The sequence below is a fragment of the Dicentrarchus labrax genome, unplaced genomic scaffold (assembly GCF_905237075.1).
Source record: "Dicentrarchus labrax unplaced genomic scaffold, dlabrax2021, whole genome shotgun sequence".
In the NCBI taxonomy this organism is placed as follows: Eukaryota; Metazoa; Chordata; class Actinopteri; family Moronidae; genus Dicentrarchus; species Dicentrarchus labrax.
Window position 1 is genome coordinate 11,666,927 of NW_026136707.1, and position 22,595 is coordinate 11,689,521.

The 22,595-nt window shown below is 40.9% G+C and overlaps 2 protein-coding genes across 5 annotated transcripts in view; one reads left to right on the forward strand and one right to left on the reverse strand.

The window, feature by feature from the left end:
• The window catches only part of si:dkey-246i14.3 (ephrin A4), a 33,295-nt gene extending 24,971 nt beyond the window's left edge, over positions 1 to 8,324 (forward strand). The window contains exons 4-5 of one of the 2 annotated variants that reach the window (XM_051405958.1): positions 5,327 to 5,353; positions 6,380 to 8,324. In XM_051405958.1, coding sequence (XP_051261918.1) covers positions 5,327 to 5,353; positions 6,380 to 6,468 — 116 coding nt within the window. In that variant the 3' untranslated portion in view covers positions 6,469 to 8,324. The remainder of the gene's footprint in view (positions 1 to 5,326; positions 5,354 to 6,379) is intronic. The other variant, XM_051405959.1, reaches the window with a different exon arrangement.
• A 6,996-nt stretch (positions 8,325 to 15,320) lies between these two features.
• flad1 (flavin adenine dinucleotide synthetase 1) lies at positions 15,321 to 22,323 on the reverse strand. 3 transcript variants are annotated; one of them, XM_051405943.1, is made up of 11 exons: positions 22,198 to 22,323; positions 21,035 to 21,128; positions 20,578 to 20,746; positions 19,666 to 20,043; positions 18,461 to 18,574; positions 18,102 to 18,369; positions 17,637 to 17,784; positions 17,214 to 17,312; positions 16,828 to 17,017; positions 15,834 to 15,907; positions 15,321 to 15,720 (listed from the first exon to the last, which is right to left on the reverse strand). In XM_051405943.1, the coding sequence occupies exons 2-11, from the start codon at positions 21,040 to 21,042 to the stop codon at positions 15,585 to 15,587; spliced, it is 1,584 nt and encodes a 527-aa protein (XP_051261903.1). In that variant the 5' UTR covers positions 21,043 to 21,128; positions 22,198 to 22,323; the 3' UTR covers positions 15,321 to 15,584. The 3 variants fall into 3 exon arrangements, with proteins under 3 accessions (XP_051261903.1, XP_051261906.1, XP_051261904.1); XM_051405946.1 differs by lacking the exon at positions 22,198 to 22,323 and adding an exon at positions 22,086 to 22,196; XM_051405944.1 differs by lacking the exon at positions 22,198 to 22,323 and adding an exon at positions 21,392 to 21,483.
• Positions 22,324 to 22,595: the final 272 nt, after the last annotated feature.

Consider the following 22,595-nt stretch of genomic DNA (forward strand, 5'->3'; position numbering starts at 1 on the left):
ACCAGTGTGAAATTCCCAGCGTTGATCTAATCCAGAGTGCGCCTGGAGTAATGTTAGTCTTCCAGTCCAGTGAGCTGCCCATTCCGGTTGGGAATGTTGCCCAGTCACTGTGGGAATCCCTGTACAGTTGTTGGTGTATGTGTGTGTGTGTGTGTGTGTGTGTGTGTGTGTGTGTGTGTATGTATGTGTGAGCGTGTGTGTGTATGTGTGAGCATTTCTATGTGTTTGACCATTTTTCTGTGCCTGTGCACTTTGTGTTTTTGTGCACTCCTGCATGGGTCTATGGGCCTTTGCGTGTGCTCTCTGGCGGTTTAATTTGTGCAAGTATATGTGTGTGTGTGCATGTGTGTGTGCGTGCCCTCATATGCGTGTCTGAGACGTCTGTCCCAGTTCCCATCCCAGTGCTATCTGCAGGGGGGCTTGTCGTGCTGTCCCAGGCTGAACTAACACAGGAAAACTGGTCGCAAAGGTTGTGTGTCTCTGTATGTGTGTGAGACCCATTCAGTAAAATTCCTACACCGTCGTCTAACGAATGCCTCCCTACCACGCCGGCATGATTAAATTTGAAGAAAAAAATTAAAAACCGGAATAAAAAAGAACCCTATCCGTCTCGAATGAATTCTTAAATGCCATCACTGTTCCGGCGCGAGACGGGTAGTAATTTGTTGCGTTATTACCAGAGTGAAGGCTGATGGCTTTTTTTATATGTTAATTATCCTGCTGTCATTAATTAGAAAGACCACAGATTGTTGTTCAGTGAGAAAATGCTAATGTAGTCTTGACCTTCTGACAGTATTCCCTGATCAGCCTATCCAAGCCGGAAATAATCAAAATATTTGAAATCACCTGGATTGTGCAGGCTGGGAGACGCACACACACACACACACACACACACACACACACACACACACACACACACACACACACACACACACACACACACACTTGACTTTACTTTAGAAATACTTCTACCTACAAAGATGCACATGCTTCCATCTACTGTTTCCTTTTCTTGTTTTTTTTCCTCTCCCCCTCTCCCTCTCATCCTGTTCCTTAACCAAAACTAATCCCGACTAAATTTCAGGATCTCCCTCTCGTTGTCTTTCACTCCCCCCCCACACTCCACTCCAACCTCCCGCGCTTTCTTTTTTAGTCTTCTGTCATTCCTGAAGTGGCACTAATCCTCCCCTTCTCTCTGTCTCCTCAGCTCTCTCCTCCCTTCCTCATTTTTTATGATCTTTCGCTACTGGAGCAAAACTAATCTAGGCACCATCCATGGCAGTCTCTTACACTTCCTCATTCCACCCCCACCTCCTCCACCTTTCCTTGTGTCTTCTCTATCTCTTTGTTGCATCTCCATATCCACAATACAGTTATATTTCGCCCTGGCTCCCCTCTCCCCGCGTCTCTTCGCTCCGCTCCATCTTTGTCGAGCGCACGCTGTGCGGCGAGTGCGTTGGGATGAGAATGCATGAGGCCGGAGAGAGAAGAGCGAATGAGATGGATGAGAGAGGAGATGAAGGAGAGTTGGAGGGTCTCTCTCTCTCTCTCTCTCTCTCTGACTGTCCATTAGTGGCGGTTTACCACAGCTGTTGTTGTGTTGTTCCCTGTGGTAACACCTCACATACTCTCTGGATCCTTCCTGTTCAGGTTGCCTTTTATCTGACAGGTAGCATGGCAGCAGGGCGCACTGTGCCTGTTTATTCTGTGTGTGTGTGTGTGTGTGTGTGTGTGTGTGTGTGTGTGTGTGTGTGTGTGTGTGTGTGTGTGTGTGTGGCCCTCGGTGATGGCAACCTCTTGTCCTTCAGCTAAATCTCGTCTCTTATCTAAACTTTAAACCCTCCCTTCTTCTCTCCCCAAACTTTTTTTTGTTTTGTTCGGAAAGCAGCCCATGTGATTTACAAAGTAGTTCCATGTGGGGATGCCCTGTTGTGGGTGTTTGAAGTAATTATCAGTGAGCGCACACACACACACACACACACACACACACACACCTGCCTCACACTGGTCTGAAGGACAGAGTGCTGACAGTGAGAGGGTCCGTCAGGTACGCTGTCATTGCTCCAAGGTCAGCTACCACTCGCCAGTCCCTCGGTCTCCTCTCCGGTGTGTGAATGTGTGTGTTTATCGCCTTAATTTAACCCAAGAACACAATAAACCAAGCAGGACAGATTCAGTGACGCAGGAAGCTCCTAATGACATCCTCTGTGTGTGTTTGTGTGTGTGTGTCTTCCCCATCCTGGTTGTAGCTTGAAGCATTGCAAAGCATGTTTTGGTTTTGGTTATGTTTTTGTTTTTTTCGGCGTAGCGATGTGATGTTTATTTGAACACAACGCTGTCACGAATCACGCCAGAGAAACTGCTTTGCTGAAAGGTGCTTGAGCCTGGGTTGCATCAGAAAACAAGGCTCTGAATCGGCATCAGCAGACTGGTGTCATGTGAAATCTCCGGCGCCCTGCAGTCCTCTATTGCATCTTTCACCGACTCGCTTCACCACTCACTCCATACTTACCTTTTTTTTTTTTTCTAGGTGTAACTTCTCCCTAAAACTCCTCCTGTTGTGTTTATCTCTCTTGTTCTCCTTGTCGCTCTGCCTCTCTGCCTTTCTCTTTTTCAGCCGTCCTACTGTGAGAAACCATTATAGACCAACTTCCCTCTCTCTCTAATTGATTCCCTTTCTCTCTCCGTCTCTCTTCCCTTTCTTCTGTCGTTCTCCCGCTGTGAGCAGTCCATTGCATTCATTTCAGTTTGCAGAGCTTCACCATTTCCCCCAGTTTCTTTCTCTTTTTTCCTGCTATTTTTTTTTTTTTTTGTATTTCTTACATCGCTGCTCTCCTGCACCCCCTCCACTCTCTCCCAAATACCTTTGTACCCTCTGAACTCGATACACACAAGGACAAAACTCGAAGACAGGCGCACGCACACACACACATACACACCGCTTTGCCCAACCGAGCTCTCTCGTATCCCAAACTCGACACTCAAAATTTGACTATAACCTCTTTCGTCGAATTACGTTTTTTTGTTCGCCGTTTGTTTTCCTTTCGCCATTTTTGTTTCATTTTAATTTTTTTGCAAAATGCTAACAGTCGGGGTTCGTTAGCATTAGCTCCTGCGTGTGTAAAATGGCGGCACGAGAGGAGAGGTGGGATGGTGGAACAGTGTCTGTCTCTGCAGTGGGGCGTTCTGCCGACTGGAGACACACTCGCATACACGGGCATGCACTCACACACACACTCTCACACATTTAGCCATGGCTGTGCATGTACAGTTACACATGCTGCATGTTTCTGACTGCAGTGCAGAGACAGCTCTGTTCTTGCAGTCATACCACTACGGACGCCATTTTGTGGCGCAGCTCACCATGGCCAAAATTATGATGTTGACACAAACTAGTGTCCTCAGTGTTCAGTTTTTACACGGATGATGTGATTAAAGCCCGATCAAAACACACACATCACACACAGCCGGATAAACTCAAGGCATTTAACATTTTAGTTTCGAAGTGCGGAGTGGTGTCACAGACACACTAATTGATACCGTTGTGCAACTGTTTCTCCACTTCCCAAGTAAATTAGAAGTTTGATTTAAAACATATTCATAATGGTGGTAAGGAAATTCTTTTTTTTTAATTATTATTATTAATGTCTGCCGCATCCAAAACATCCACAATAAAAAAACATACTTATGTCAAGAAAAAGTCAGTGATATAAGTTTTTGTTCATTTTGTTAATTGATTTAAAATGCTTTATTGATAACATAATTCACCTTTTTATGCCTCTGTTTTATCAACACAAATTAAACTTGAAAAGACAGATAATTAATAATTTTTTGGTCATTTAATTGCATTAAAACGTAGTTTTATAGCAGAAACGCGACACTTTTCAAATAAAAATGAACATGACCTTTTGCTGCTGACTTTTTGTGCAAGTACGGCAGCAATATTTAAAGCATGAAATGTCGGAAAATTATTCTTTGCCGTTTTGCTTTGATTTGTCCTACAAACACTCCGAATAACAGCCACTAAGACACAGAGAAGCGCACACACCAGCTCGGTGAGAGGCCCAGACCCAGCATGCTATTTAATGCTTCGTTAACCCCTAGATGGTCGTTAGTTGTACAGAACCTGGGAGTAATTTAGGGGCTCATGTCTGTCGGAGCGACATGTTGCTGCAGAGACCTGTAGGTACAAGATGGATGTTTCAGACAAAACACAGTGTTTTGCTGCTAAGCCCTCATTTAATAAATCCTTTCTCCCTCTGTGTGACTACAACAGATGAGCTCGGAGTGTCCCATTTCCTCTCTCATAATCTCAGTCAATCGCTGTGGGATGTGGATAGGTGGTAGTTTTCCTGGAGACATCAATACACGCTTTGTATTCATGTGTGTGTGTGTGTGTGTGTTTGTGTTTGTGTTTGTGTATGTGCATGCTTGTGTGTTTGAGTCTTCGGGGTTTCCGTGTCAGAGGTGGGTTCAAGGCCGTAAGATCGATTTAATAACAGCTTCAATTGTGCAGCCTCATCCCTGTTTCCTGACCCTCCTGTCCTCTCTCACTGATGTTACACGGCGGTTCCTTTTTCAGAGCGGTTTTAACCGTAACTACCTGTATTTTTATTTTTTTATTTTTTGTCCTTTTACTCTTCTATTCACCAGCTCTCCCACCCACCCCTCCCACCCCATCCCTTCATCCTTACCATCCCTCCATCCTTCCCTCCATTATTTCCTTTTAGTCCGCCCCCTGCTGAGAAAGTGACGCCCAGACACAAACACCCCCCTATCCCGTCTCTTTCTCTCCCTCCCGTTTCTGTCTGTCTGACCTTGTTTCAATCTTTCCAACCTTCTTTTTTCTTCACCGTACTTTCTCACTCGGGTCTCCTCCGCTCTTCCTTTCATCTTCTGTCCACTTCTTGGTTTCGCTCTGTCATTTTGAATTTTCGTGTGTTTTTTCCCCCCTTCTTTTTCATTTCCTGTATCCCCTCTGTATAATCTCGATCATTCTTACTCCTCCTAATTTACATAACACTATCTTTTCCTGTTGCCATGCTTCTCAAGCTCTTTTTTTATCCGACCTTTAAGAGAATTTGCATAGGGGACATATTTAGGGTTGCACAGCCAGTCAGTACTCATTTTTCATGGCGTTAGGCTTTGAGTAATGGTAAATACCCTCCCCTGGTCATTTGTCTGTTTCTTGCTTCTTTTGTTCCACAAAGCAGTAGCTTTATTGAGAAAGTTAAGCATGAAAAAATGACTAATCAGCAACTTGTTTCTTTGCCTCAACTTTATCTAAATCTTCTCTTGCCTCCCTCTCCTCTCTCTCCTATTACAGCATCAGAGGGTTCAAAACAAATACAAAGTAGGTTGCAACATTTTAATTTATTCTTTAGCACAGAATATGTTTACAGTATTTACAGTTGCATATGTCATATTGTCTCTCTCAAGTTCATGTTCAAATGTGATTTATTTGCATGAAAAGCCACTGCTGCAAAAAAGAATATGGCACATAATCTGTATGAAAGCATGGAAATGAAAAATGAGAACATGCATGAAACCAAATTTTGATTAATAGAAAATGAATAGAAAGTAGAAATAGAAATGACTAAAAACTTTAAGGGTTGGCAGACATAGATGCTGATTTAATCACAAACAATCACGTAAGTCAATATCTGCTTGGAAAAGCCCCCCAACTGAACATTTGAGAACTCAAAATAATCACATTATTGTGCCACGAGTGAAGCATGGAATAGAAATATCTAAAGGTGGCATTAGAAATCCAAAATCTTCAGACATCCAAATACTATTATTCTTTTTCACTGAACCTGAGCATATTATTTTTAAAGAATCTAAATTAATTTATTAAATTTGACAGGATTTCCCAACAAACTAGGGTGGCAGCTGGGCTTGCCAGGCATTTTGCCAGCCCATGCCACCCCTCTAGATCTGCTCCAGCTCAAATGCAAAATCCTCTATACGGCCAAAAGTATGTGGACACCCAAACATTATACCTATACATGATCTCAATCCAAAACAACATTAATGTGCTTTTTTTTGACAGACTTTAGTCTTCTTCTACCATTCAGTCACACAAGCATTAGAGATATAGGTAACAAGGCCTGGTTGGCAAATCTGTGTTCCAGTTCATCCCAAACGTGCTCGATGGAGTTGAGGTCAGGGTCTTCCATGGCTACTCCCCAAAACTCGGAAACCTTCCACAAGCTGTTGTCAAGCTAGAAGGCCCACCATATAATAAACTGGAATTAAGGCACTGAGCCCAAACCATGGAAGAATAGTCCAAACTAAAAGTTGCAAGAGTGTCCATATACTTTTGGCCATAAAGCAAATTCATAACATTTCATTCATAAACTTTCTTTCCCTCTTCCAGAAACTGCAACTAGAAGTAGTGTTTGCTCACTGAGGACCGTTTCGCTTCCAGCCCTCCTCATCCTCATCCTCCTCCTGCTGACTACCTGACTTCCTCACCCGTCCTCACGGCTGACCTCACATATATGTCCTCCGCCGGATCAGGAGATACTACTCAGACATTCAAGTACACAATGCAATCTACGCTCAGACAGTGAATGACACAATGCAATCTATGCTAAGCTATCGCAAATGACACATATTACCTTGTGGCTGTTTACCTGTGAAATTCCAGAAAGAATCGGGTGTCTCCTCCAGAACAGGGCCACAGTGACTCAGGGACTGACACGCTGAATCACAGTGATTCATTTCTTGTTATTTTCTTTTTCCCACCTGTTGTGCGAGTAGTAGCACAGACTATTACACGTAGAGCTAGTCATAAGACTCATATCCCACTCTGAAGCCAAAAGAACAATGAGTCTGTCAGGAAAAACTTTTTTTTTTCACTTTCTCATCTCTGTTTCTCATTTTCTACATATTGTGTTGGATTTAGTTCTTTCTGAGAACTTGCCTCCAGTTTAAAAAGTGGCCAAATAAACACATACTACTGTACAGGTTTGAGGTCACTCAGTGAGCTGGTGACTGTCTTCTTTTTCTTTACGTGGGCCCACATGAATAGCTGAAACTGCCTTATTTGAATCTGAGTAGGATAATTGTGTTAAACCTTTGTAACTAATTAGATTTTGGAAATAAAAGGGTTTAAGGAGGAAATGTGGAATATTCTGGAATAGTCATGCAGGGCTGCTGCGCCCCCTACTGGGATTAAACTGGTTTAACTGGAGTTGGACTGGGTTGGCCATGAACTCAGAAACTGGACACTAGATTTTGGTGCTGGATGGTGATAATGGGACCTTGGGCAGAGTTTGTCCTCTCTGTTTGAGAATCAGAGATTCCGAATAAAATACAGAACAGAGTGGGTTTATGGGTAAACGGTGAGCATTAACTCCTCTCGCTCCACTGTACACACTGCGGACCACTAAGGAGGTAGTTGGTTGATGCTCCTCTTGACCAATCAGATGTGCACGTATGCACACAAGCTTTTTGTTGTTTTGTTGTTGTTTTGAACGCAGGACCCTTGATTTTAGGTTTTACTGTATAGTTAATATATTCTGCAAAATGAAATATATTGACTACATTATTCAATGTTTTAGTGAGATCTGATCTCTGGTATTTGAGTGCAAAGGTCTGACAAAAAATATCCTTTTGCATATACAAACAATGATTTACATTCTGGATATTTATGTATATACTGGTATATTTTCATTATTCTCTGCTGCAATGTAGTTTCACAAGTTAAATGATGGTGGAATTAATTTAATTTAAAAACAAAATATTGCCAAATATTTTTTTAAAGAAATCTCTCTAATTGACTGTCCTCAATTAAGAAAGAATATCATAATGAATTTACAATTCATTTATTTTCCTAATTTTAAATTGAAGTTAGAGATAATATAGTTGTGTATTTTTCATTGAATTTAAATGAAGTTTATGTATTTATGAAATTACATAAATTATTTCCCCACAATATTTGAGTGACTTGAGTTCAGAAAATCTATAGGTTAGTTTCTATCTTTAAAAAAACTACATTGTTAGCACTAATATATTTTTTTTCTCTCAACCTATTTGGGTCTCGTGCTGTAAATCACACCAGTCATGCAGTTGTTGTTTTTTTTATGTTAATTTCCTTAATGATGTTTGAAGATTTGTTAAATAATTTCAGTGATGTAGAATTTTACAGTCATGTAAACTATAAATTGGTTTTTGATTTCTTTTTGTGTTTGTGTGTATCGTGTTCTGCTTTCACATTTTAGTGAAGAATGTAGCTTCTTCTGTGAAGAGCCAACTGCAATCTGAGCCTTTTTTTTTCTACGTGGCAAAACAACAAAATAAATATGATTGCATTTAAACGCTTCGAGTCGATCATCATTTAACTTTTGAAAGTATCGATGTTTTATGTAACCGCAGGTCTCAGTGACAACACACACAACTTTACTTGCAGAACACACACATCCAGTGTAATACACAGGAGTACGGCGATAAGGAGACTTCAGGGACTTGAAATGACCTTGTGGTGTAAGAGGCCACTGTAATGTGAGTAACCTAGTGGAATATTGAGCGGAGTTTTTATCTATGGGCAGCCAAAGTCTGATAAGACTCAGATAACCAATAGACTCCCGGTATTAATAGACCCTGAAGCATCATTGCCAATACATCGACCTTTAAAGTAGTGGCTTTATTTTCAGTAAACACAGAACTGAGACTGAATACAGAGCAAGAGGAGTTGTTTTTGTTTTGCACTTTAAATATAGAAATGTACATCCAAATAAGCTGTAAATGTATTTCCATTTATGTCAACTGTAATGTAGAGCCTCGTGTGAAGCCAGAAAGGCAATTTCCTGGATAATGGGGCTAATGCTCCTATTTCATGGTTTATGATCTCTTCTGATGACATGTTTGTCACTGTTGACGCATGTTATGAACTGCCTTTGATTTTGACCTTCACGTAGAAATGTCCAAAGCCCATGTTTTCATTCTTTTTCTATTGTGAATGATGAAGTAAGCGCACTAAAATCAGCAGAAAGTGTGGGGGGGGGGATACTTTTAGACTGTTGTAAAAGGAAAAGGACTTAAAAAGCAGCAACAGTAAACCAAGCCTGTATCCACTTCCATTTTAGCTGTGTGAAAACTGTACGGCTGTTTATTCCAGCAAAAGCGTGCATAAACCAAAAGTGTGATATCAAGTTTTTTTTTTTTTTTTTTTATGTTTTATCTTTGACTGCAGACAGGAAATGTTTGAACAATCAAACCAAAAATTTATATTTTCAGAATGTCCTTGTACTTGACAGTGTTGATGTTTTGAACAAGTCTGTGTCGATGTACTAAAGCTGGAACTGATCTCACCCTCCAAAATAAACTTCATAATTATGTACAGATGTTGCCATATTATATAAATTTAGAAGATCATGAAAACCTCAAGTCCAGGCTTCCTCCGAGGCTTACTTGGGGAAGACTGTGATCATAAACAATTTCTGAGACGACAAATTTAGTTTTTAAGTATCTGTCTGAAAAAAAGGATCCTTATTGCATATCCATGTTGCAGCTCTCCTTTTCCGTGACACTGTAATTACACTGTATCAAATTTCAACACAGCCGATTCTGTTGCCACAAGTTGGCCTATATCTAATTGGACCTCGGCTGAATATTTAAGACTCGGGTTGCCGGCATTGATTACATCTTCTGAAATACAAAACTGTTGGCTATTAATAGAAGCAAACAATGCTTATATAGTTATATTGTAACTTTTTGAAGAAAGACATATTTAAAGGGGAGACTCGCAAATCTTTTAAGGGTTATATAAAATATAATAAGACACTTTTTACAACAAAAAAATGTTGAAATAAATTCTAAGCTGTATAGAAGAAAATGAAATCTGGTGAAGTTGCACCTTATCCTTTTAGTGTTCAGCAGAGAGTAGATGTCTTGGACTTTCCTTGAATTTTGGAAGGGTTTTCTTCACAGTTAAAGAGTTTCTCAGTGTTTAATCAACACCTTGATCGCATTCTTCTGCCTGACCAGTGTATATTTCACATATTTCAGAACCAAGGTGAACTGAGGTGAGGTGAGGTGAGAGGGCATCTGCAGGAAGTGTCCTTCTGAATACTATGGAGAAGAAATGCATTAAGCTCACGAGGTCCTTGAGAAAAAGTGTGTTTCAACACTTTGAATCCATTTGTTGGTTTTTTTTATATTTTATTGAAGTCACAGCATCTATAAAAAATAAGCACTTCATCTCCGCTGGGCAGCGAAGTGATACAAGGCCAAACTGGCTTTCTTTGGGCAGTCTGTCCTTCGAATCCTTCATCAGGTATGTCTTAGTAAAAAAACGCATGTAAAGAGAAGAACACAGTGTAGTAAGCAATTAAAGTGTGCCTTACATTTTTATTATTCTAGACAAGCGTTTTTAATCATTTACTTTTGCTGTTTTATGTTGACTGTTTTCACTGAGATGGGGCTGTAAATGTTATTGATGGGCAGAGCCAGTGGGAGATTTCAATGCAGCCAAAACTTATGCTCCACTGATCTTTCCAGCTCACTAATCTAATATTTTTCATTTCTGCCATAACTACCCACATCTGTCTACCACCAAAAACCTTTTCGCATCATGAAATGGGACTGAATTACAGTTTAAATCTCCTGACCTCTCAGACTCAAATGTAAAACATTGTATCTTTTAGCATGAAGATGCTCTCTGAATAGAAAAAAGGGGTTTTTGTGTTGTGTGCCATCACTCCCACATGCCTTTAAACAGCTTGGAGTGTTATTTACTCCTGAAGGTAACGTCTCAGCAGTGTGTGCAGTAGTACATTGTCCCACAAAAGAGCTCTCAACAATGTCAAGATCAAGGGCTATGGTAAAGTCTCCACATATCAGCAAAACGTGAAATCTCTTGCACATATTGCGTCTACTTTTTCAACACTTTATAATCAGATACAGTATATATTTCCCAGGGTGAATATCTGACCCCTCATGCAGTGGAGAGTAAAAAACTGACTTAATATGTTAAATCTGTGAAGTGGGTTATAACAAGCGGACCTGCTACTTAAATGCCTTTATATTCTTCAGAACAAGAAGAATATCCTCCATTATTTGTTCTGGGAGGTTTCCCTTCACTTCTTTTCCCAGCGACACATTTAGGAGTATTTCCAATGGCCCTCACAGTTGATCAATGGTAACAACACACTTTACCTCATAAACATACAAAACTGAAAGAGCAGTTGTTCTGCAACCATTATAGAAAATATTGCTTTGTATAATAGAGAATTCAGCTGTGTTTATATTGGAGGCTTTGGCAGCCATTCTATAAACACAGAAACCCTAAAGCTTTAAAACCATAGTAAGGTAATTATAGTATTTAAGTATGATAGAGAATTATTGCTAGTTAACAAGTTTGACTGTGATAATCACACTAGACTACCCAAAACTTACCAGCAAAATCACATAGTTTAAATCATTTCTCAAATTGCAGATTCAAAATGTCACCCAAAAACCACTGAAGAAAATAATTTGGAATAGATGATGAGTCTATTGAAATAACACATTTGCATTTACACATTCATTACTGAAGATGCCACATCACAACATACACAGCATACTGCAGAAATATATTTTATATAATATAGTTTTTTTTGTCTGAGACTTTGGGCTGTGAAAGCCTCTGAGGATTGTCATTGAATCATTTTGTAGCCTTGATGAATCTGTGTGCTATTTAATTTCCAGGTGAGGTTTTTATTTCTCCTTCTGCTGTAAGCACACTTTGTTTGTTCTAAATAAAGTCTAAACTATCTGTGTCTGCCTGTGGTACTCTTATTCACATCTTTTAGACCTGTCAGTGAGCCAATAACGATGTAATTATTTCTACCATATGTTCACAAATGAGGCACTTCAAGTGCGTCACACAGGACTGTGATGAATGTGGACGGACCAGATTATGACGTGGGAGAATAAATACACGTGTTAACTGTTTTGGTGTTAAACTCGAGTCAACAGATATAACCTACAGTGTATTGACTGACATGTCTGTTTTGTCAGTGTGTTTTCATTCACCATTCACATTTTCTATATGAGAGCAACTCAAGGACACTCTGAAAAGGACATTGCAAGCAAAACCTGAACAAGATGTCACCTGAAAGAGGAAGGACATAATTATAACTTCTATGCCTGATTTTGGATATTTTACATTAATTCATACATAAAATTGGTCTCAGAAAAGTCCTGGCAAGACTATCTGAATGCTTAATATCCAGTCCTAATCTTTAAAAAGAGGAATCAGTTGACATTGGCTGGGCCTTTCTAGTGTTAAACATCTCCCTGCACCATGTTTAAGTTATGACTGCTGAGTGCAAATGAGCTCAAGTTGAGTTGTGCTGAGGTGATTTTTTTCTCATCAGTTTTCAGCATGCCGGTTGAAGCTTCACAGACCCTGCCCCCCTTTATATTAAAGCGAGGCTGCTGTGTGAAAGGCATTTCTGAACGCATCCCATGTGTGCGGCTACGGGCAGGGGGTCTTGGTTCTGTAGTACCGGACTGCGAGCTGTGACAAACTTAGGATTATGAGACCGGCTTTTATTTGAACGCACCAAAACCAGACACAAATGAGCTAAGTCAGTCACACTTCACATGGCAACAAGCAAAGCACCCTCCTTCCTCGTTCTCCCTCCCACTTTCTCCCTTCCTTTCTTTCTCTCTTACTTTCATCCACTTTTAATGTGTGACACTTTGATACTGAACATCCTATTTCCCGTGTTCTGGTCGATTGGCTTTACATGCAGATGGGTTGGTAATTTGCATAGACTCAAAGGTCTCCCTTCTCTCCTGATGCTTTCTGACAACGGAGTGTCTATTCATCCTCTGTGTTAAGCATCCCTCCCAGGACATCGCCTGAATTGCTGTCTCATGCTGCTTCAAGTCTCGTTTTACACTGCAGGAACTGCTGAGGAATTGGATTAGGAACATATTCCTTTAGAGAAAAGCATCACAGTCACCAAGGCAGGCTCGCATCTGAAATGGATAGTTCACTCTGATATCAAAGCTTGTCACATGTTTTTGTACAAAGTGATCTTAAGTCATGCTGAGTCCATTTCACACACACACACACACACACCGTTAGCTGTGGATTCTGTTATACCTTAGAGTCCCACCTGGGAGATTTGGAGAGTGTATCAGCAGAGTAGCAAGAAGTTATATGGACCTAATGCAGAGGAGGTTCTTCTTTTCCTCACATCACCTTAAGTGGCTGCGGTGATCATACTTCCGCCAGCAGACCTCAAATCTGTCTTCGGAGAACCAATTAAGTTTAAATAGGCACAGGAGGAAATAAAATAGCCACTTTTTCTTTTATTCCTGCTTGTTCCACTTTGTCTCAAATGACTCAAAAGTTGCTGTATCCGAATTTCAAGAATGTTTTGTTTGCAGTTTTGTAGATTTCAAACAGGCCCTGTTTGAAAAGCACAGCAGTGTGAAATTAAAAAATAAGATATTCATAAATATGCAGTTGAGGACCACACACACACAAAAAAAAGTATTTTAGTCCAGATACTTTTAGGCCCCTAGTCAATACCCATATCCTCCCACTATGTCACCCAAAACGTTTTTCTGACTCTGTTTCCCGGGTCAAAATCAAAACATCATTTTGAAATTCATAAGAAGAACTGAACAAAAAAATCCAGAGTTTTAATACACAGCGAAGGCAGTGAGGGAGGAAGTGGTGTGATGACTACAGTAGATAGTTGCTGGATACAGTAGTGAAGCCATAACAGACATGAAGGATGAAACAGGCAAGTGAGAGTGATGGAGTGACAACTGAAAGAGGATGAAGATGAAACTGTGGAAGACAGTGGAACAAAAGGACAAAGGTAATAAACTTTAGAAAGATATCATACACATGTCTAAATCAATTTAGCATCCCTGCCTCTAGTGACAGCTAAAGGCAGGGGTTGAAGAAATATTCAGACCTTTTTCTGAATTTTACTGTCGTATCTGGTCCAAGTGGAGCTGGTTTCAACTACTTTATATTGATTATGTTGAGCAAGAATCACTAGATAAATGGGGCTCTGATTAATGAGATAAGTAAGTATACAAATCTTTCTGATGGGGTTTTTCCTTGACATGATTTAATGAGGAGATTTTTGGGACAAGAAATTTTAATCTTAATAATCCATTTATAATGAATTGTGTTTTATAAGCCTATCACAACTATGGCTGTCAGACAAATAGTAGCAGTGGACAATATCTGAAGTAGAAGTATCTGAAAGTATGAATGTGTACACAGTAGCTATTAAAAGTTATTAATTAGTTACTTTCCACAAGTAAGCAAGCATAGAGCACATGTATTATTAGGCAACCTTATGACAGTATTATAGAGACACTAAGACATTCAGAAACTAGAAAGTTATAATAAACTCATAAGAAATAAGCAGTTTATTTATGTATCAACTATTATATAAATGTACCCTGCAAGTATAAGACGGTTAAAGTCACATAAAGAGTCAGCCTCAGACAGTCTATAGGAATATAATTTTCTTCAACACCAATATCATCATTCCAGACAATGTCCCGGTGTTGCACCACCAAAGCACACACCATTACATTTCAGCCGTGATTATGAAGCCTCTGTTCATTGCCTCTTTTATTACTGTTATTATTAATAAATCAAGCAAGCCGTGAAGCCCGGACAGATAAGTTAGACAGGGGGTATGGGGGGGGGCTGGAGGTGGTAATTGCTGGTGTAACAGTGTGTGCAACCCCGCGGTGGCCTCGTAAGCGACCCGCTTTATTAGATCGGCCGGTATCGATCCTCGCTGCGCGGCGTTGACTAATCTCCACGCGGGCACAGAGAGAGAGAGAGAATGAGAGAGAGAGAGAGAGCGGATCGATGAGCCTGGATTCAATCCTGTCTGGAAACAGAGGAGGTAATTTTTTCTGTAATCACGGCTGCTAACTGGAAAAAGTGAGAACAACGCGCCCGTGAGGTGCGTGGAGAGAACTACAGCATCGGGGTGGAGGTTTCTCCCAGTAGAGAAACTGCAGTCTGCAATTATGGATATTCAGTGTGAGACACAGATTAATCAATAATCTGCCTGCTGGTTGACCTTCACTAGTGTGTCCGCTGCCGCTGCACACAGTTTCTAAAACCTGATTTTCTCACCTCGACAGAAAACCTTTTCACATTATTTACTAATACATTTTGATAGAGGTTGTCTTTCCGGGCAGATTGTTCTTATTGGATTTAGAAACAAGACAAATGGATTCACAAATAAGATAAATCAAGAGTGATATTGAATGCCCTACACACGCTGCCATCTGTATGCAAGACTCCTTCTTAAAATAGTAACATGACAATGGGAAAAGATGTCATAGATTGATGTTTTATTCAACAGCACAGAGAGCCATTACTTAAGGCTGAGACTCACATGTATAAACAAATAGAGCACACACTCACACACACAGACACACACTTCACAACCTCATTCTACAGATATTCACATATCGAGACTTGATAAAAATGTCATGTTTTCCACAGAGGTGTAAGTGCGTAGGGAACTGATCTAAGATCTGAAAGCAATCTGGCTCCGTCAGCAACAGGTGATGCAGTGAGAAGCGACGCTACGTCAGGCGCGCGAGTTCCGCTCCTCTTCTTCATTTTCCAGGAGGTAGGCTGGCCTGTATCGCGTAACGCCCCTACCATCCACCACCTGGAGGGCTGTGTTTCGACAGGTGTTGTCCATGCTGCCCAGTGACGTGTACCTGCAGGACAACACAGCAATTAAGATGAAGAATTCTGCACTTCAGCTCTGATGTTGTGCAAATCTGAATAAGTGGAGGATACAGAACGGCGCAAAGACTGAATGTGTTCTTACCCTTTGTCATAGAGAATACAGTACGGCACATATAACGTCCTCAAGAATGACCAGATGTCATGATACGTCCAGTCCTGTAGAGTGTTGGAAGACATCAACTTAATTAGTTTGTGACTGAAGAGGAAGTCATCCTCTGTGGATTCCTTTGTGATAAATTAGGTCAACTGCTGAGCATGCTAGTGTTTCCCGTGTAAGTTCTATATGTAGCATTGCGGCTGTCACAGTCCGACCACTAATGCAGTCTGGAAAACCTGCATAATGTAATTCAGTCCAGTATAACAGACCAACAATAACTGGTTTCATTTTTGAAGCTTTTAATGTGAAACATTTGTTGAGAATGTGTCACAGAGGTTTGGCCTCAGATCACCAATTTGTTTTGGGGTTCTATTGGAAACCATTATATCGTAGAGGTGTACCTACTATTTGTTTGTGTGAGAGGGGCAAAAGAAATTGGGTACAAAGTATTCATAACATCATTTAAAGCTTCATGGATGCAGTGGTATTATTGCAGGGCTATTGATGTGCATTAAACTGTGCAGGTGTTATGATATTTTGTCCACAGTCCTGTAGATCTGCACGCTGAAATTTCAGTCAAGATGACAAATAACATGAAGTGTAACAAGGGCAAACTGCCTGGCTAGTGCAGTGAAAACAGATTTGTATTACCAGTCAAAAAGCAGTTTCTCCTGCAGCGCTCTATACACTGCAACTTTAAAATGTGGGGGGAACTGAAGGACTGCTTGGTTCTCATTTTTATAATTAATATCTGCAGGTGCTCTCTAAAAAAGTCGTGTGAGGTAAACCTCAATGTCCAGCTGTTACTTAAGTTTAAGTTGTGTTTCGGTTACATAAATACTTTTTGACTTATTATGAATTTGAATACGGATAGGAAAAATACAATAAGAGAAATACCAAAACATAATGAAACAGTATATCTATTTAAGGTGTGTGTGTGTGTGTGTGTGTGTGTGTGTACGCGCGCATGGTGCCTCACTAGTAACGGGTTGACTCTCATGTAATCCGGCCAGCCGGGGTCAGTGGGACACATGGGTGTGAGAGTGTGTGAGTAGGGGTCACTCCTCCTGGTCCCCATCAGGACGGCTTTCAGCTCTGGCCTCCTCTCCTGCACCTCGCTCAGTGCCTGCCGTATACTGCCCTCCACAGCAAACAGCTCCAGGTCATACCTATGGGAGACACGTCACCGAATAATCAGTTGCCGTACTGTAACATGGACCAGAGAAGCTTAATACACAACTATTTTGACTGGTAACACAGGTTAAGTATTAAAATTATATATATATATATATATATATATATAAAATAACTATAAGCTGAAATGTGTTTATTAACATTATGCAATAGGATAAACTGGTGGCGCACCTTTTAATCGTATCCTGAAGGAATCTCTCCATTTCTGTGAACGGAGAGACAATACGGATATACAAAGCTTTCACCTTGTCTTTACCAACTGGATACCGCCTGAGAGTGAGAGGAGAGGGAGAGAGAAAGGGGAAATGGGATATTAAAAAAAGATAAATAAGTTCCTGTGTTTCCTCATCACCAGCTCTCACTGTCCAATACAGGTCAAGAAAGGTCCACACAGTAGTCAGTCTTGTCCAAGAGAATTCATTTCATTTCCTATCTACTGTGAGACCCCGCTGTGCAGACGAGGTATCATTATGTTTTTAATTTGAATCTCCCTTTCATCTTTTCTCTCTCAGGTCATTTGTTTTTGTCCTGATTAAGTCATCCCGACTACGATATGTTCTAATTGTCTGATCTGGTCTTCTCCCCTCCTGTTACCGTTTCAGCGCTGCGTAGTAGAGATGCAGCAGTGCCGTGCAGTCTTTGCCTCCGTTGAAGCCGATGCAGACTTCCTCTGTCGAATACTGATCCAGTGCAGCCTCTATTGTTTTCAGCGCAGACATAACTTTCTCACCCAAAGGTGTGCCTGTGGGAAACAAAATCCATGATAGCAAATTTAGTCAAATAATATAAACGGTCCCTCATTCTTATGTCAAATTCAGAGTAAAAATATCTGCTTGTCCTTTGTCTTATTTTATTCATGCTCAATTCTATCCTCTGCTCAGTCTCATGCCAGGTATATTCTTTTTTTTATAAACCACTATGATTTTATAGCGATAATTACTTTAATCTTTTTGCTTCCTTTATAGGTCCCAAAGCCTGTGTAAAGTGAAGTTCTCTGTAATATTCACTTTATATTAAGTTTAACTATCATCTTCTACCAGCCCCTGTCACCCCTCTCACCGCTGTTGGCCAGTGTGTACACCTCCACAGGGGCGATAGACACCGGGTCAGTGACCAAGGGCACCACGCTACCCTTGGGCAGCATGTCTAGCAGCTGTTCCCGGGCTTTGTCCACCTCCTCTTGGCTATCAGAGTCCAGGACCAGCCTGACTCGGTGATAATTGCTCAACCAGTCAGGGTAGGAGCCCAGAGCCACTTTCTGGCCCCAACCAGCCTGCAGTTTGGTCAGCACAGGAGCGATCTCCGCCTCATCTGCATCCACAAACACCTAACGCAAAGATCTTTGGTTAGCTCGCTTATGCTATCAAAACACAGGATTCAGATGGATTTGTAAATGAGAGTTAAGGTCATGTTATTACCTCACGAGAGTGAAACGTAGTCCCTGAACCAGCAAAGAGGTGCTCCAGCCCACTGAACGCCCTCTCCATCAGAGACGGGATCCCAGGAAAGATATACACGTTGCGCACGCTGACCTGGGCGAAGAAGGCGGACACATCATGTACTGAAAGAATACATGGGCTCGGCAGTCTGCGTTCTCATAAACCTACAGGTTTATTGTGTATTTTCTGTTATTGTGACCAATAATTTTAATTTGAACAACATGTATTTTAAGGTAGTTAACCTCTTGAAACTAATCTTAGTGTCGTTCTGGTTACTATACAGTTTTTAACCATGTCAAAGAATCTAGTTTCTGTTTAAGATGTCCCTAATCTCATGAACTGATATTCATTTGATATTGTGCCAGTTTCTTATTTTGAAATGAGTTGCTGAATATCTTTTTTTATTCTACTTGAAATAAGTGCTTTATTAAGTTTTGCCTGAGTGGTCAATTGTTTTCTTTATTGTTTATTATCACAATTACTTGTGAATCACGTTCTGAGCATGTTATGGTACAATCAATGTTATGTTTAGGAAACCTACTGTATGAATAAATGGAGTTAATGCACATATTTAATGTCGATACATCATTTCGTTACTGGCACTAATAACTCATGTTGCATCTCTACCTGAAACTGTTAACAGTATAAATATAATCAAAAGGCACTACAGATGTTAACCATGCAGACTACGATGATCTTCATTAAGGAAAAATATCAACATGTAATGTTCGAATTCTAGCAAACTGCAAGACAAATACTTTCAGGTGTGTATTCCTTACGCTGCTGTTCCCTGTAAATGTTCGATGTGATTATTCTGCCCACTGTGAGCTGCTTTTCACTCCTGCTGTGTCTGGTTAGCAGTTGACGTTGCAATCTGTCTTCTAAAATAACCTCAGAACAGGATGGAACGGACAGAACATTATGTGACTGAGTAAACATCTTTCTGATAGTTCTGGCAGCTAAACAACTTTTATTTGCCCCAAAAAGCCGACTGAAAATGTGGTTCACAGCAGATTTCTGGGCCGATTTTAACTTAGACTGCAGCGAGTCAGTGAGTAGGTGGAGGGTCCTGATCCTTTATAGCTTGGAATAATTGGATCTAATTTAGTGTTTTATCACAACATTTAACAACTGCAGTTTGATGAATGAACTAAGCCATTCTCCTCCATCCTGCGTTCACTCACCAGTGGGTAGCGGAGCGGTTGCCCGGTCTGAGGGTCAGTTCCGTAGTTGAGTTTGGCTGAGCGAGGCACCATGGCCAGCTTCATAGCAGCACTCTGCTTGTCCTCCACCCCAAAGAATTCCTCAACCAGCTGGGAGAGCTCAGGGTGGGGATGTAATTCCTCTTGGAACGCCATAGCGATGCTCTCAAAGGTGACGTCATCGTGGGTGGGGCCTATGCCCCCCGAGGTGATGAGGTGTGTATACTGAGACGAAAGAAGGGCCACCTCTTTGGCAATGACCTCCTGTTTGTCTGGTATGACCGTTATGCGCTGCACAGCCACTCCCAGCTTCCGTAGTGCTCGTGTCAGAAAAGCACTGTTCGTGTCCAATGTGTGACCCTGACAGATGAAGAACGAGAAGAGACAGAAGTTTGTTTTTCAATTGCGTATTTCCACCCACGGTTGAATGTTACATTCAAGGACTTAACAATGACTCCAAGGTCTTGCTTGAGGAAATTTAAATGACTCACGGTGAGCATGTTTTGAGGGTGACACATGACACTGACAAAACCAAAGGCTTCATATTTAAATCATGATCATGTCACGTCAAGAAATAATGGTGAACTTGTCAAAAACTAGCACTGGTGCCACATCAAATAACATCATAGAGTTTTTCTGAGGATATGAAGTGTGGATCTCGGACTGAAAAGATGTCAAGAGTGCTGAAGCATACTGATGAAGTAGGGTATCATGCATTAGAATGTATAAATTAATAAAAAATCATACTTTCAAGTTTGCAGATCTATTAGAAAAAAAGTGAGGGGTTTATTTTGATTCCACAGACTTTCAAGGATTCTCAGTGGGATACTGTTAATCAAACAAACACAGCTTCAAAGTGAAACTAACCACAAGTATCTATCAACACTAAACTACCTTGAGGATCTCATCTCCAATGATGAGAATGGCTGCAGTGGGAACATCCCCGTTGGCTGCAGAGGATGGACTGGAGCCCTGGTGGTTTGTGGACATGGTTGCGTCACAGAGTTGAGCGGCCAGTCTCCTCACACGCACCACTGCTCTACTCAGCTTGGGCAAAGCAAGGCTAGAGGACAAGAGACAAACGCTTACAACACTGTTTATTCACTATCTGCACTTATGTCTGCATGTATGTTTTGTTCTCAAGTGTAAATGAAAATTAAATTAAATGTGTGAACTGCAAATGTTCAGGTATCAATAATGAACAAAGCCACAAATCTGCCTTGTCAGTAGCAACTGTATCGTGACATACATCAAGTTTGTCATCGTTTTCTGCTTTATTGTGTTTCTCTGTATACTTTTCAGTGACTACCAGTTATGCTAGAGGATCTATAAAGTTCATTTTGATCCTTACATCAACATGAAGAATCCATATGGAGTATCCCAAAATGTTTCATTACAGTTCAGGCCCTCTTCTCCTTCAAAACTTGCCTCCTACCAGGTAGTATCTAGGAATAAACACACAAAGGAGCAAAGGATTAGAGAAAGAAAGAAAGAAAGAAAGAAAGAAAGAAAGAAAGAAAGAAAGGGGCAAAAAAGAAATGGTGACAGACAGTGCATCAACTAACAGTGACTCCTAGTCAGTTGTTTTTAGACATCACTCAGCTGATATGGCTTGACGTTGAAGTTGAACAGTGCATGTTGAAAGAGGTTGAAGAAACAATGAGCTGTGTTGAAGACACTGCACTTGGATAATTAATATTCATTTTACCTCTGGGGAAAATATTCGGTGTATTCAACGAGTCATATCCGTCAATGACATTGATCCACCTTCATACCGGATAGCCACGCTATAAGCTGTGGACATTGCAAAGTGTGGTCCATTAGGTTGTCGTCCACAAATAAAGCCAAACGTGCTGAGAGGAGTGAAGACAAGTTCTCTGCCACGAAAGTGCATTGAATGTCAAAATGTGTGAGCAGGTAGAAACTGGATCAAAGGTTTAATGGACAGCTGCCCGCTATGTCCAGCGGTCAAACGAGTTAACGTTAACGTACATTGTCAGTGCGGGACGTCCAGCCTGCAGCGCTCACCGGTAGTTACAGTCAACTATCTCTGTGTATGTTCGCGTCCAGCCTTCACGTTGTTCATAATCTATAGAAAGGACTGCTGTGAGTTACAGAAACATGCTACTAACTTATATCCCTCACATGACTGCACTTTCTAAATTGTTACGCAATTTGGACACTCGCAAGTTAGCCGACGTGAAGACAAGGTGAAATGAACCACGTGCGCATACGTTCCCCTTCATAAAACTACCGCAAACTACGTATGAACTGATATGAAAGAAAGCGTCAGGTAATTCAATGACACATTTGAGCTAAATGTGGCAGTTCTCCTTGCTAGGTTACATAGCTAAGCCTTTGTTGGGGGCACTAGCAACAAACAAGCACTAGGATTCACTTACATGGCGGCTTATGTTCGCTATATACTGCCGATTCTCTTCACTACCATATATTGTGAAGAAACACATAATATACTGGGGTTTTTTTAATAACCTCAAACGGGAGGAAACTTACTCTTACTCCTGAGCCGCATATTTCCTCGTTACGTATCCGTGTAACCAGCTTCGTTAAGTGGCTACATGTCACTCGTCAGCTGTCCAATCACAGACAATAACAGGATTCCAGAGTGGTACGAGAGCCAATCAGGTTCACGGAGGCGGGTCTTAATGGTCAGTCTATTTATATACACGGAAGTAAGTAATCTGGAAGACAATCACGTTGTGCCGCAATCAACAGAGACGTTGCGGAGAAATGTGTCGCTTGGCCACAGTAAATATGAGTATTATCTAAACGTACAGTGCCGACAACTCCTATCTGCGAGTTGGCACTTTGCATCATCTCCTCTCGGATAGCATGATGTTAATGTTAATCATCAACGACTTATTTCCCTTTGCCCAAATCAAAAGTGACAC